Source organism: Olea europaea, chromosome 10 (assembly GCF_002742605.1).
Source record: "Olea europaea var. sylvestris chromosome 10, O_europaea_v1, whole genome shotgun sequence".
NCBI classification, from domain to species: Eukaryota; Viridiplantae; Streptophyta; class Magnoliopsida; order Lamiales; family Oleaceae; genus Olea; species Olea europaea.
In genome coordinates, this window is record NC_036246.1 from 29,090,768 (window position 1) to 29,104,665 (window position 13,898).

The window sequence follows — 13,898 nt, forward strand, 5'->3', positions numbered from 1 at the left end:
TAATGGGAGTCCTAGATATGACATCGGCAACTGCGCAACCTTACAACCCAATATATCAGCCAGCTCCTCGACATTATTAACCTCTCCAACTGGAATAGCCTCAGACTTTCCCAAATTAATTTCAAACCAGACACCGCTTCAAAACATAAGAGCAGACGGAGCAAGTTCCTGAATTGTTCTACATCTGCATCACATAAGATCAACGTGTCATCTGCAAATAACAGATGAGACACCTGCAATTGATCGACCATAAAACCCCTTATCAAACCCGCTCTCACTGCTCTTTCAATCATCCTACTGAGAGCCTCCATCACAATGACAAATAACAATGGGGATAATGGATCCCCTTGTCTCAAGCCTCTGCTCCGGAAATAACCCTCTGGTGTTCCGTTGACCAAAGCTGAGAATGAAACAGTAGAAATACAGAATTGAATCCATTTACACCATTTATCCCCAAAGCCACAGCACCTGAGCATATATAACAAGAAACCCCAATTCACATGGTCGTAAGCCTTCTGAATATCTAGCTTACAAAGCATCCCTGGGGCCCTTAGGCGCATTCTTGAATCTATGCATTCATTCGCTATAAGCACAGAGTCCAAAATCTGACGGCCTTTTACAAATGCATTCTGAAACTTGGACACTACTTTTCCCAGTACCTCCTTCAATCTGTTTGCCAGGACTTTCGAAATAATCTTATACACCCCGCTGACAAGGCTAATGGGGCGAAAGTCCTTAATATCAGTCGCTCCTGGTTTCTTAGGGATGAGCACAATAAATGTGACATTAGAACTTCTCTGGAATCTGCCAAGTTCAAAAAAATAAGATAAAGTATTCACAATGTCCAGTCGAACCACATCCCAACACGCTTTGTAGAATGAGAACGAGAAACCGTCCGGTCCCGGGGCCTTATCATCGTTCATGCTGAAAACGACCTCCTTAATTTCATCCTCCCCAAATGGTCTCTCCATCCATCGGGCATCATCCTCATTGATTGTAAAAAAGTGCAATCCCTCCAATTCTGGCCTCCATTCAAATTGCTCCCGTTAGAGGTTCTGATAAAAATTAACCAGTTGGCTTCCAATTTCCTGTGGTTCCTCATAAGTAACCCCGTCCACCTCCAAAACTGTGATGGAGTTGTTCCTCCTATTAGAATTGGCGACCCTGTGGAAGAATTTAGTGCATTTATCCCCCTCTTTCAACCAAGTAACTCTAGATTTCTGTCGCCAATTAATCTCCTCCATCTCCACCAACCTCTCCATCTCTTCCTTTAATCCTCTATGTCTCCCCTTCTCCTCCCCATTCAACCCCTCACTCTCTTCCCGCCTATCCAATTCCTCTATTTCTGACAGACACTGATTTTTACTACAGTTAACATTGCCTACAACTTCCTCATTCCATTTCTTTAAGTCCCCTTTCAACGCCTTTAGCTTCTGATCCAATACAAAACAGGGAGACCCACTGACTTCATAGGAAGTCCACCACGTCTGTACTCGCTCCCTAAAACCTTCTACTTTCAACCACATCTTCTCAAACCTGAAAGGTCTTCTTCCACCACCCCTTCTATTCCCCCTTAACATAATAGGAAAATGATCCGAGTATACCCTCCCCAATCTTCTCTGAGTGACATCTGAATATTTAGACTCCCACTCCTCACAAACCAAGAACCTATCAATACGAGACAGAACGGGTTGATCCCGATTGGATGACCAGGTAAAATCTCCCCCAATCATAGGTAAATCCACCAACAAATTCTCCCTAATAAAATCTGAGAACTCCTCCATTGCCCTAGTTAGTCTCCCACCACTCGACCTCTCCGAAGGAAATCGAATCACATTGAAATCACCCCCAATACATGTAGGAAGATTCCACCAAGCCCTCATTCCAGCCAGTTCATCCCACAAACCCACTCTACTGTCATCAGAATTAGGCCCATAAACTCCTGTGAACATCCACCGAAATCCATCCTCACAATTTTTGAAAGAAATCGATATAGAGAACACCCCTATACTCACCTCCTTCATCTCAAGCACTCTAGTGTCCCACATCACCAACACGCCTCCTGAAATCCCTGATGACCCCAAAAACTGATATCCAACATGATCTCCCCCCCATAAACTACGAATCACCGCCCTCGAGATAAACTCCATCTTAGTTTCTTGTAGGCAAACAAGATTTGCACCCCATCCCCTTAGCAAATGACGAACACCAAACATTTTACTAACTTCATTGAGACCCCTTACGTTCCAACTACTGAGTTTTGGCATCATTGTAACACTCCATAACCCCTCCCCATTGTTCCTTTCTTGGTCTCGCCACCCTTACCAGCGTAGTGTACTGACCATTCGAGCCTCTTAAGCTCACATCACCCTTTTTTCTTAATTTACTTCCATGTGTACTGATGTCTTGTCCCCTATTAGCCTCCAGCTCCTCGAATAATTGTAGCAATCTACTTTCATACCCATCACATGACACGCCAACCAACTTACTGAATTCCTGAATTTTATGTAGCACCCAGTTTGAAGGTGGGTGACCAACTTCTAACACATCAGCTCCTAAAGTATCCTCACCCTGATAGCCCTCGAGATGATCAAAGGACCGTTCTTTCTCTTCCACCACTGGTATAATGTCACTGTCACTTTCTCCTTTCTTGGCACCACCTACCCATAACACCAAAGCTTTTTCGGTCCCCATATCGTTATCTTTTGTCCTATTATAAGTGTTCGTAATCCTTGATGTCGTCTGTGTATCGTTGTTTTCTTTCACTGTGTCCATTGACAATTTCTCCAAGTTCACCATACTGAACTCCCCTTCCTTAGACAGCGGTTCCTCTTCTCGTTCAACTGCAATCCCTGTGTCTACTTCAGTTCGGTTGACCCCCACAAAGTCAACCCCGTCATCGTTTTCATGGTATCCCACATCCATCCTCACCTGAGAATCACAATGTTCATCTCCTCCCTGCTTTGCATGTTCTGTAATTGGTGGTTGCTCCTCATGAGTCAATCCCGGTACGTGTATTTCACCGGTTTGATCCTCATCCAACTCAACCCCACACTTGTGACAACGTATCAATTTCATGGGCTCCATTTCAGGCCCGCTTCCAACCAGTCTGAGTAATTCATCTAATGCTCCTTTCAACTCCTGCGCACGGGTCATTATTTCAACCCTACTCAAACAAATGTCGTGACCTTCATTATTTCTGACTTTATTTCTCCTTTCCTTTTGCTGAAGCATCCGTTGGTTGGCATTCTCCGAGGTCTGTGAGTTTGCTGTAATTTCTGCATNGCCCTCGAGATGATCAAAGGACCGTTCTTTCTCTTCCACCACTGGTATAATGTCACTGTCACTTTCTCCTTTCTTGGCACCACATACCCATAACACCAAAGCTTTTCGGTCCCCATATCGTTATCTTTTGTCCTCCTATTATAAGTGTTCGTAATCCTTGATGCCGTTTGTGTATCGTTGTTTTCTTTCACTGTGTCCATTGACAATTTCTCCAAGTTCACCATACTGAACTCCCCTTCCTTAGACAGCATTTCCTCTTCTCGTTCAACTGCAATCCCTGTGTCTACTTCAGTTCGGTTGACCCCCACAAAGTCAACCCTGTCATCGTTTTCATTGTATCCCGCTTCCATCCTCACCTGAGAATCACAATGTTCATCTCCTCCCTACTTTGCATGTTCTGTAATTGGTGGTAGTTCCTCATGAGTCAATCCCGGTGCGTGTATTTCACCGGTTTGATCCTCATCCAACTCAACCCCACACTTGTGACAACATACCAATTTCATGGGCTCCATTTCAAACCCGCTTCCAACCAGTCTAAGTAATTCATCCAGTGCTCCTTTCAACTCCTGCGCACGGGTCATTATCTCAACCCTATTCAGACAAATGTTGTGACCTTCGTTATCTCCGACTTTATTTCTCCCTTCCTTTTGCTGAAACATCCCTTGGTTAGCATTCTCCGAGGTCTGTGAGTTTGCTGTAATTTCTGCATAAGTCATCCTCTGTCTGTTTCGTTCAATCACCATTTGTCTTTTGGCCTTATCCCTAGCAACAAATGAGTCAACAACTGCTTGAAACACCTGCAAGACCGACGCCCATCCCTCTCCATTTGCACCTTCTGGTATCATGACAACTCCTTTCCGACGCCTCTCCCCATATTGTGCTATCATTAAATATCTGCCTCGATGGTTACCGTTGTGCCAAGAAAGCTCTTGAAGACTCATTGAACTTAAAAACACATTCCTCAACTTCACTTCTCTTCCTCAATCTGTCTACCATATTCACCATCCAAATAGCACCATACCTTCCCATAAAGATTGAATCCGATAACTTCGAACCCCATTCTGTCAACTTAACAGTGCCAGAATCGTTAATAGATACTGCGAAATCCTTCGCCTCCACTCTGAAACGATGATTGAATACCAAACTACGCACATCCGCCAACTTTTTCCCTTGATTGTGTACTAGCAATTCATCAAATGGAAGAACAGACAAGCCGATTGATCTCGGGGCAGCAGGCTGCCGCTGCATGTTTCCCGACGGTCGTGTGGGAGGCAGGACACCGGCGGGGGTCGCCGGTCCCTGCTGAGGCTTCCGGTGAGGCGCGTCTGCTCGAGCTCTGGCCGGATCTGGTGGAAAACGGCTGGGCGGCGCTAGGGTTTCCACAGTAAACGGCGCCTGTGTGTGATCTGGGTGGTTGGAGGGGCTGATTTGTGGCGTGAGGCCGGTTGTGTGGTGCCTACCGGACCGTTGGTCGCTGGCGCCGGTAGTGTGGGGGTGTGGGGGCTGGGTTATTTTGGATTGTGAGGGGAGCTCCATTCATCGTGTATTCTCCATGAAAAAACTTGCCTCGTGTGTCCACAATGGCTATTTTATCAAACAAAAGAGAAATATTTTAAATTTCTGATGATAAAGGCAATAAAATCTCATTGCAGCAAAAGGCAGTATTTCTTACTCGTAGATTCAAATGAGGAGGAAAAGAATTTGGATCAACTTGTATTTTCTGAGAGAAATCGCCTAAGGTTTCATGCTTAAAAGCAGGTTTGGATTTCCACTACATCAAGAGGGTATTAGTTGCCCTTTTGACAGAAAGAAATAACAGATCTTTTAAAGGAATGGATGATCTATACAAAATAACAAATGCTTCTTTTCCACATAACCCTCTCTCTGGAAAAAGTGCTATACTGCCAGTTGCATGTCTTCACTGATTGTAGATGGTTTGTGCGTTATAGAGAGAATAATATTATTCCTTTATATTTTAACTTTCTTAAATAGGTTTCATGCCCTTGGTGCATAATAACCTATCATAAAGACAAATGCAATGTTATTATATTTTGCTAATAAAAAAATAAATAAAAGTTCATAATAATTCGCTATAACATGATTCCTTTGAACTGGTTTTCCTTCAAAAATAATTGAAAGTAATTTCACATATTGAATTTGCTACAATCATATAGATAACTTGTCAGCATGAAAGACCAAGTTTCAAGAACTCCATAAGAAACGTACCAGCTCAAAAACTTGGCGAGGCTCAATTATCGATAAAAGATCATAACAAAAGAAGGCCAAACTACTGTTCAGATATTTGGCCAATCCTAGACCCTTTTTGCAGCGCTCATGAACTTCTGTTAACAGGCAATCATACAATTGCATTATACATCTGAAAACACCTTCTTTCAACTGCATTGGTGGAACATCATCACCTACACACAGAAAACAGACAGAACAATACAGGGGATCAATGAAGATGTGAAATGTGTACTTATGCAGAAATTAGGGCATAAAAGGAAAAAGTGCAACAGTTTCTGATACAAAAAGAAGTGCGTTGATGTTCTTGCCATGAGACCATATCATAAAAGTAATTTAAACTATGTAAGTGAACAAAAGTTCAATAGGTTCTCCGCATAACAAAATATGAGTTAAGCCAAAAACATAAATGCTACTGATGCATGATAAAACAAAAGGATAAAGAAGGAACCATATACAGAAAATCATCACCTACACAGAGAAAACAGACAAAACAATACAGGAGATCAATAAAGATATGAAATGTCTACTTGTGCAGAAATCTGGTTGTAGAGAAAATATGTGCAACAGTTTCTGATACAAAAAGAAGTGCCTCAACGTTCTTTACACAAAACCATTTCATAAAAGTAGCTTATACAATAGAATTGGAAAAATTTTAAAACAATGCTACTTGTACATAATGGAATTACATATTGGTTTACATACATACGAGGTGTCAAAAAGAGAGTGAAGAAGTTTTTTTAATTCGGTTAAGGAAATTCCGATCGAATCATATCTCGCCACATCATGTGTATGTAAACCATCATATAAATCATCATGTACATGTAGCACAACTGAAAAATTTAATACATTTTCACATAACAATGAGTAAAGCCAAAAACATAAATGCTAAATGGGTGCATGATAAAACCAAAGATAAGAACAAAGAAGGAACCCTATACATGACCTGGTTTATTAAACACTGATAACCATCAATACAAGAAAATTTTCAGTGTAGTTTAAGACGTAGCTAACCACTATAAATACCTTTTGAAAAAGTAACAAAAGGTTTTAATACTTTATGAGGTTAAGGGATATTGTTGACCAGGATACTCATAAAATTGACAAGGTAAAGAGTTCCACACATATTTGTAGTTAAACTAAAAGAGGGCTACCGATCTAGTAAGAAAAAACTAGCATTCAATCAAAATTTACACCAAATTTTATTTCCTCAGTGACAATAGAACCAATGATATGAAACAAGTGAATTCGTGGTTAAAGAACTAGGATATAGAAACAACTGAAGATACACAAGTGATGAATAAACAGTTACCCATAGGAAGATTATCACAGAACAACCGAGTCTGCTCCAAGGCCATTGATTTGACAATTAGCTCAAGGAAAAACCAAGCCATGGCCAAGACATCATCATAAACTGGTCCAACACGGTACCCTTTGGCCTAATATTCAAAACCAAAGTTAAGAAAAATAAAAGAAATGAGCATCACTCCCATGTCTAAAATACAATAATCTAATATGAAGGACACGCATCAAACCTGAAAGAAAAGCACAGGTGTATGCATTAACTGATAATTAATGATTTATTTTGTGTGTATGGATTGCTTGAGAAGATTATTTAGGTACATTGATTTATAAAATACAGAATGTGATCACATCTGACTAATAAATTATGTCTAGAGGGTCAAATCTTTGAGTTCCATTATTTCATGTTGTGCATATGGCTCATATAGAGTGGAACACAGGTTTTGGATCAAATAGGCCGATGCCGGAGTGAAGCGGAGTGAGAGAAGCGTAACGCATTGAATAAAAATTATCTCCGCTTCGCTCTCGTGGACGTAGGCACAACGTCAAACCAAGTAAATTCTTGTGTTGATTTTTCTTTTTCATTTCTTTATTATTGCGCATAAAATCCAACATTTCAAAAGGACAAAAATGATTTGAGCATCAAAATTACCTTACTACGGGCCAAACTTCCCCAAACTGTGGACAAACCAGGATACACAGGTGGTTGGCGCCCACCAAAATCATCAAAAGCATAATCAACATAGTTAACTAGGAAAACATTTCTTTCACCTTCATCAACTGACTCCTGCTGCACCCTGCAGAATACCACATAATTATTAACCAAACTGGAGGCTGCATGTCAGTGATACAAATGTCGCAGACTGATGCAACAATAGTTGATTCCAACTCACTTATCTGCATACAAGTGATAGATAAACCAAAACTGAAGGAAAATGAATAAAGCCATATGCAAGATTTCTAATCATAGTTATAAACCATACCGGGTTAAAATGTTAACCATGGCTCTGAAGGCTGCAACCTGAATGTGGGTAAACATACACCAACTCAATCTTATACTACCAAAACATATTTTTAGAAGGCAAATAACACACACATAGTGAAAATAAGTAGTGGGGGAATCGTAAATGTGGAAAGGGAAAAAGGATTAGAAAACATTGTTTAGTTCTTTGAGTTGACCTGTAGAGTCTCTCCACCATTGCCAATGAGATGGAGAAGCATGTTCAGAATTGGGTGAAGAAACTGAAGCAAAGCTGTAGAATCAACATTCTTCAGACTGTTAATGGCCTGCAAGAAAAACCAGAGACTTCAATCTTAGACGCCATTAAGCAAATTCAGCATAGTATTATAATAAAAAAAATGTTACTAGAACTATTCATCACAAATCTAGAGACAAAAATACCACGAGTTCTTTTTAACCATTTCAGATATTAAGCCACTGCATGAAAAGTAAATTATTGGTAGCTCAGCTGACAAGCGCAAATGTCAAACTATAATCAATCCCTTTTGGGCCTTTCGGCAATAAATTTTTTTTCAGAGTTTCTCCAGCTTACGAAGCCACTAGTAAACTATGTTGATTATGGTTAGACCGTTGACCATTGGAGAAAAACCCTGAGCTTCAGGACATACGCCAACTTTAGTAGCTCTAAGATTGAGAATTATGCAGCCAAAAGAAATAAAATAAATTTCTAAAACAGCTAATAAATCACAACTAATTTTATAGAAAAAGTGGGTGAAAAACACCAATAGGATATTCTTTGAACTTCTTACCTTCCTTGTGAGATACTCTCCATTATGAAGACTTTGTGGTAGTGCATATAAAAGAGCAATTAAAAATGAAAATGAAAATTTAATTGTCCAATCAGGTGAGTGGCAAGTAAAAGGGGCATAAACAAATGGGCAACAAGCATAATAGCGGCCAATTGTAGTCATACTTAGAGAGGTAAGTCATCAGTTACAAAATGCTAACCACAGAGATATCCAAGAGCTTTGAGAGCATAAGATGGAACCATAACACTCCATGTTCTCGACAACAATATACTGTTCATAATCATAATTACTTAACTCAGTAAACATGCTTTTCATATGAAATAATTATAATTACTTAACTCAGTAAACTAAATGCATTTCATATTAAAGGAATTATTACTTAAATAAAGAAAAATACATTTTTAGACTTTAAATGCACATAACAAGAAGAAGCTGATCATCCAAAATAAAACTTGGGATCGGCGAGAATTCACTTGCATAATAGAAGTTTTAAAAAGTCTAAAATATGATGCAAACAGCAGCTGATTTCTAAAACTCTTCCAGTGTTCCAACCACGACATACTGAAGGCTTCATGTCTAAATCACAGTTCGCAAGGGAATTATTCACCTCCTCAAAGTTGGCCTTGATTTTGTTCTTGTATAATGTAGGTTGTGATGTGCTTTTCATGGTTCATTTGATAAAGGACAAAAAAAGATAACAACAATAGAGCGATAAAAAACAAACCTCAAGAAGCTCAGATCCCCAAGGTGGACTTGTTCGAAGAACGTGCCTGTCATATTCAAGGAAAAAGTCTCTGATACGCTCACTAATTGGGTATAATGATGAACATAATCGTAGCCTAAGTCTAAATACATTTTTCCCATCCTCCAAGTAATTTACCCTCTCCTGCAAGATAATCCAAGAGTCAAGCACAAAACAAATCAGCAACTAGAACAATGTGAGCCAATTAAAACAATAAAAAATACCATAGGGATGACATAATAATCTGAAGTCCTTCCCTTTTGAGGCAAATGAAAGTTGACTATAAAGTCAACCAACTAAAAGAAAATTACATTTTTTTAGCAAACATTTGGAGCCAATAAAGCACCAAGGAGTTGCAAAAACATATAAAACACAAATAAAATTGTTATTAAAGAGAGTCAATAATCTATACCAATGTTTTGAAAACCGGACTGGACATCTAACCAGAAAACAGGAAAACTTAAAAAGGTCATGGTTCAAACAATTCGATCGGGTTGAACCGGTAATATAAAATTAGCAAATAAATATAAGTTTATCCGTGAAAAGGAAAATTAAGTTTGAGGAAAAATGAGTGTTAAAAAATGTGTACCAAACAGGTTCTAAATATGCAATCAACCTTACAAATTTAACTGTCTAATTAGCTACATTATCGGTAATTTGATGTAATAAATAAATTAATCAATTCTTTATTTGCTAGTTAAAATAGTTGACCAACAGATGCAAATATAAAATATAACAGAAAAGGAAAGGATAAGGCACCACCTGTCGTGTTCATTTCCATACAGTCCTTTTACGTTCATTGTTGCATATGAAAAGTTAGAAACAAGATTAAGTCAAATCATAACTTCCAGGCCAAGAAGGTGACATCCAATTTCAATTTCTTAAGGTAAATTTCATCTTTTCTACTTCTGGCATTATTGACACCCATAATATCTTAGTTCCTTAAAAGAAATTTTAAGTTTTGAATGGTTGAGATACAGATCTGAATTTGTGGACGGGATCATCCTTATCTTTTCTCAGATAACATCAAGTCGGTGACAGGGAAAAATCGTGACCAGGTTGGCCGGATCCAGTTGAACCAGCAGTTAAGAGGTTTTGGAGCCAGTTTTCAGAAAGGCGGTTTTCAATGTTTTACCAGTCCGGCTTCCCAGCAAGCTGCCAGTTTTTTCCAGTTAAACCTTCCAGTCCACTTTTCATAACATAGATCTATATAGTGAGATATCTGCAATTGATGCACCACCAAATAATAAAGAGGAACAAAAAGCACATATGCCAGGAGTAACTGCTTCAACGTCCCACTAATATAAAGCTCCTAAACAATGCACAAGCAAAAACAAAGAAGAGCTGACACTTCACTGGAAAAAACTTAATTCACGATTACTGATTTTTCAGCCATAACACTGAGGGAAGAAACTTGTCATGTTCCAGATACTTTCTCCTAAAAGAGGAGGAAAGCATGGTATGCTGTACGCTTGAATGATTCTGGTGCCTGGAATGAGATCTCCAGTTAATGGGCAAATTTGTGTTCATATTGATGAACCTTTTTTAAGTTTTTTCTAGTCTAGAAAAAAGGGGGGGAGGGGATTCTGTGCCATACAGTAGAACATTTATAGTATTGGTGATGGGATATGCCAGTAAATGGGAACATACTCTTAGTACACTGTCTACTCCTGAGTGTTCGTCATTTCCAAAAGAAAATTTGTTACCACCATTCCTTTAATTCAATTCCTACTGTTGTCCCATTCTTCAAAAATTTTACACAACCACTGATTACCTGACAACATTTTCATCTTGTTCACCAACTCTTTCCGTCTCTAGAAGGACAATGATTTGTACTTGCACCGTTGTCCCTTTATGACTAGGTACTGTAGCCATACATGTGCCAAACCCACCCCCAATATTTCTTCACTCTTTTTCAATGGTAAGATTCAGCAACCCATTCATACTAGTTAAGACATTAAAACTAGTGATCAATACATCCATATGATGACAAGAACTCTTACAGGGTTGAAATCCAAAAACATATACACTGACCATCTACTTATTACATAATATCATTTATTTAAAAAAATAAAAAATCTCCTATAACTAAATACAGTAAGCATGAAGCTGAGATGATCCTCCCTTGGCATCAAATTTCAGCACAATTACATTTTCCACAAAAGTAAAAATCCAAATGTTGCAGTTAGCTTTGGAAAAAGTCCAAATCCAACCAGCCCACATTCACCTCAAATGTTTCTTCTAATAACTAAATTACGTAACATATGAGAAACTAAGGGAGCAGCCATTTCATCTCACCACTCTCTCATCAGTTGACAAAGACCCTTATATTACAACTACAGAAGTTGGGCACATAATAAATTTTCCCATCATGCTACATGTACATCATCTTTGACATCTTGGTTTACATTATGCCACGTGACAACACATGATTTGACGGTTAAAAAATTAATAAAAAATTTCCCGCCCACTGTTCTTTGGAAACAAAGAGGATGCATCCTCAATGTAAGGGAAAAAGATGAACAAGGAGCATTATTGTAAATTTTCAGTGCCCCTACTTTATGACCCTCGTTCCTTCATTCCTTCCCTCTGTCATGGTAAATAGACCGAACAATCATAACCCAAAGATAACAATATATAAACATCGAACTTGCAACTAAACAAACTGAATAGGTACATACACCAGCCAATGACTAATTCAGTTGGAGATTCCCACTTCTCAACAACAGTTCATGCACTTCTGTTTGTCCCTGCCCATAGCCTGACATTTTCTTTTAATTGGAGAGAAGGGAGGGAGAAGATGGGACTAACTGAGGAACTTAATCGACCATAAAATAAAATGTTTTCTTTCGGTTGCTGAATAGGAGACTGCACAAGGTTGACATTTCTAGAAAAACCAAAAGAGAAATCACTAATATATATAAACAGAATCAAGCTGCTGTCGGAAACATACCCTGCCACTATCTTGAAGATACTGCGGAACCAATTCACTCATAATGGGCAATGAAATTTCAGATTTTAACCTGCATTTGACCATCAAAATGCATTATGTCATGTCGAAATTTCGTATGTTTAAAAATCCAATCAAATTGCTGACAATAATTTATGAAGATTTCAAATAAAAAGCCCAGCTCTGCATGATTGCTCCTAGAAAATCCCAGAAGTAGTGTATATAATTGTCATTCAAACATTATATAAACTATTATCTGGAAAATAAGATGCATTCTTATTCTGAACTTTTCATTTCCATTTTTATCATACCCATATGAGTTTATATTTATTTTCCATCCTGGTATTAGGTTGATATTTTCCATAATTTTTGGGAAAAAATCATAATTCATCTGTATGTATAAATACCAAACTTTACTTGCCATCTTTTAATATGGAATAATCAATTTGAATAACTAATTAAAATCATCATTGTCGGGCTTTCGTCTTTTGCGCATAACATTGCCATATGAGATATGATTGTTTCTGCAAAATATGGTTAGAAACTTTGAAAAATTTTACAACCTAACCTCACAAACTTTGAAAATCATATTTGAGTTTTGCAATCAATTTAAATCATTTACAGTAATCAAATGTAATGTAACTAGTTGTATTAGCAGCATCAAAAGTAAGTTATACCATGTGTCTCACCACTACAGCATTTACATGTATGATTAGTGAAGATGATATAATCACGGTAGCAGTAGGTAAAGTGACAACAATGATAATATAATCTTCATGGAACTGTAAAATAAGACACCAGATATGAGCTATTTAACACATACTGTGCATGGGTGGATAAGGGTAGAGAAGCATATCCTATCACCACCTGCAATAAAAATAAAAAACTACAATTCTCAAAAACAAGAATGATATCAAAAGGTATCAGAAAACACAGTCACAAAATATGAATTATAGCAGATATGCAAGAAAATGAACTCGAAATCAAGTATAAGAGTTAACTGGGATATTATTTATTTTCTCATTTCAAAAAGTGAAGGAGCAGTGAATGGCAGACCTGTGGCATATACTCTAAAGCAAATAAAAATCATTGCACTTACAGGTTTTGGAGCTTCTAGTTTTGTTTGAAGGTCAACATGAAAGAAAGTGAACAAGAGGTGGTGCATCGTGGTCATAACAGCAGGAAGAGAAACTTTGATTTCATCATGGTAGCAAGCAACCCTAGCCCCAACAGCAACTTGAGTATGAGCCCATTTCTGAAGTGCAGCGCCGGGTTCCCTTGGATGCATTGCCTGTTCAATAATAAAAATAAGCAACACATCCATTCTACCAATTGCTTCAAGAGCATAGCTAATGCAACTTACCTCTGGAGGTGGTTTGCGGATATCTACATCGTCCTTCCTCAGTTCAACCCGTATAAACAAATTCCTTTTTCTACTAATGCTAACTGTCAAGGGATATACATACAGGCAATGGAAAAGCTGCAAGAAAGGCTCATTCCTTGATGTTGTCCGAAAGTCGAATGCTTGGAACTGCAAATATAACAAGATGGTTCATGCTCGGTGAGTGAATAAATATGCATAAGCCCCCCCCCCCCCCCTCTACA

General features: G+C 38.4%; 1 protein-coding gene across 2 annotated transcripts in view; it reads right to left on the bottom strand.

The window, feature by feature from the left end:
• Nucleotides 1-13,898, bottom strand: part of LOC111401759 (guanine nucleotide exchange factor SPIKE 1) — a 31,071-nt gene that overhangs the window by 10,548 nt on the left and 6,625 nt on the right. For both annotated transcript variants that reach the window (XM_023029643.1, XM_023029642.1), the window contains 10 exons: nt 13,657-13,824; nt 13,393-13,584; nt 13,117-13,160; nt 12,297-12,366; nt 9,326-9,487; nt 8,011-8,118; nt 7,815-7,852; nt 7,484-7,628; nt 6,842-6,968; nt 5,512-5,705 (listed from right to left, as the gene is read on the bottom strand). In XM_023029643.1, the coding sequence (XP_022885411.1) occupies nt 5,512-5,705; nt 6,842-6,968; nt 7,484-7,628; nt 7,815-7,852; nt 8,011-8,118; nt 9,326-9,487; nt 12,297-12,366; nt 13,117-13,160; nt 13,393-13,584; nt 13,657-13,824 (1,248 nt within the window). The remainder of the gene's footprint in view (nt 1-5,511; nt 5,706-6,841; nt 6,969-7,483; nt 7,629-7,814; nt 7,853-8,010; nt 8,119-9,325; nt 9,488-12,296; nt 12,367-13,116; nt 13,161-13,392; nt 13,585-13,656; nt 13,825-13,898) is intronic.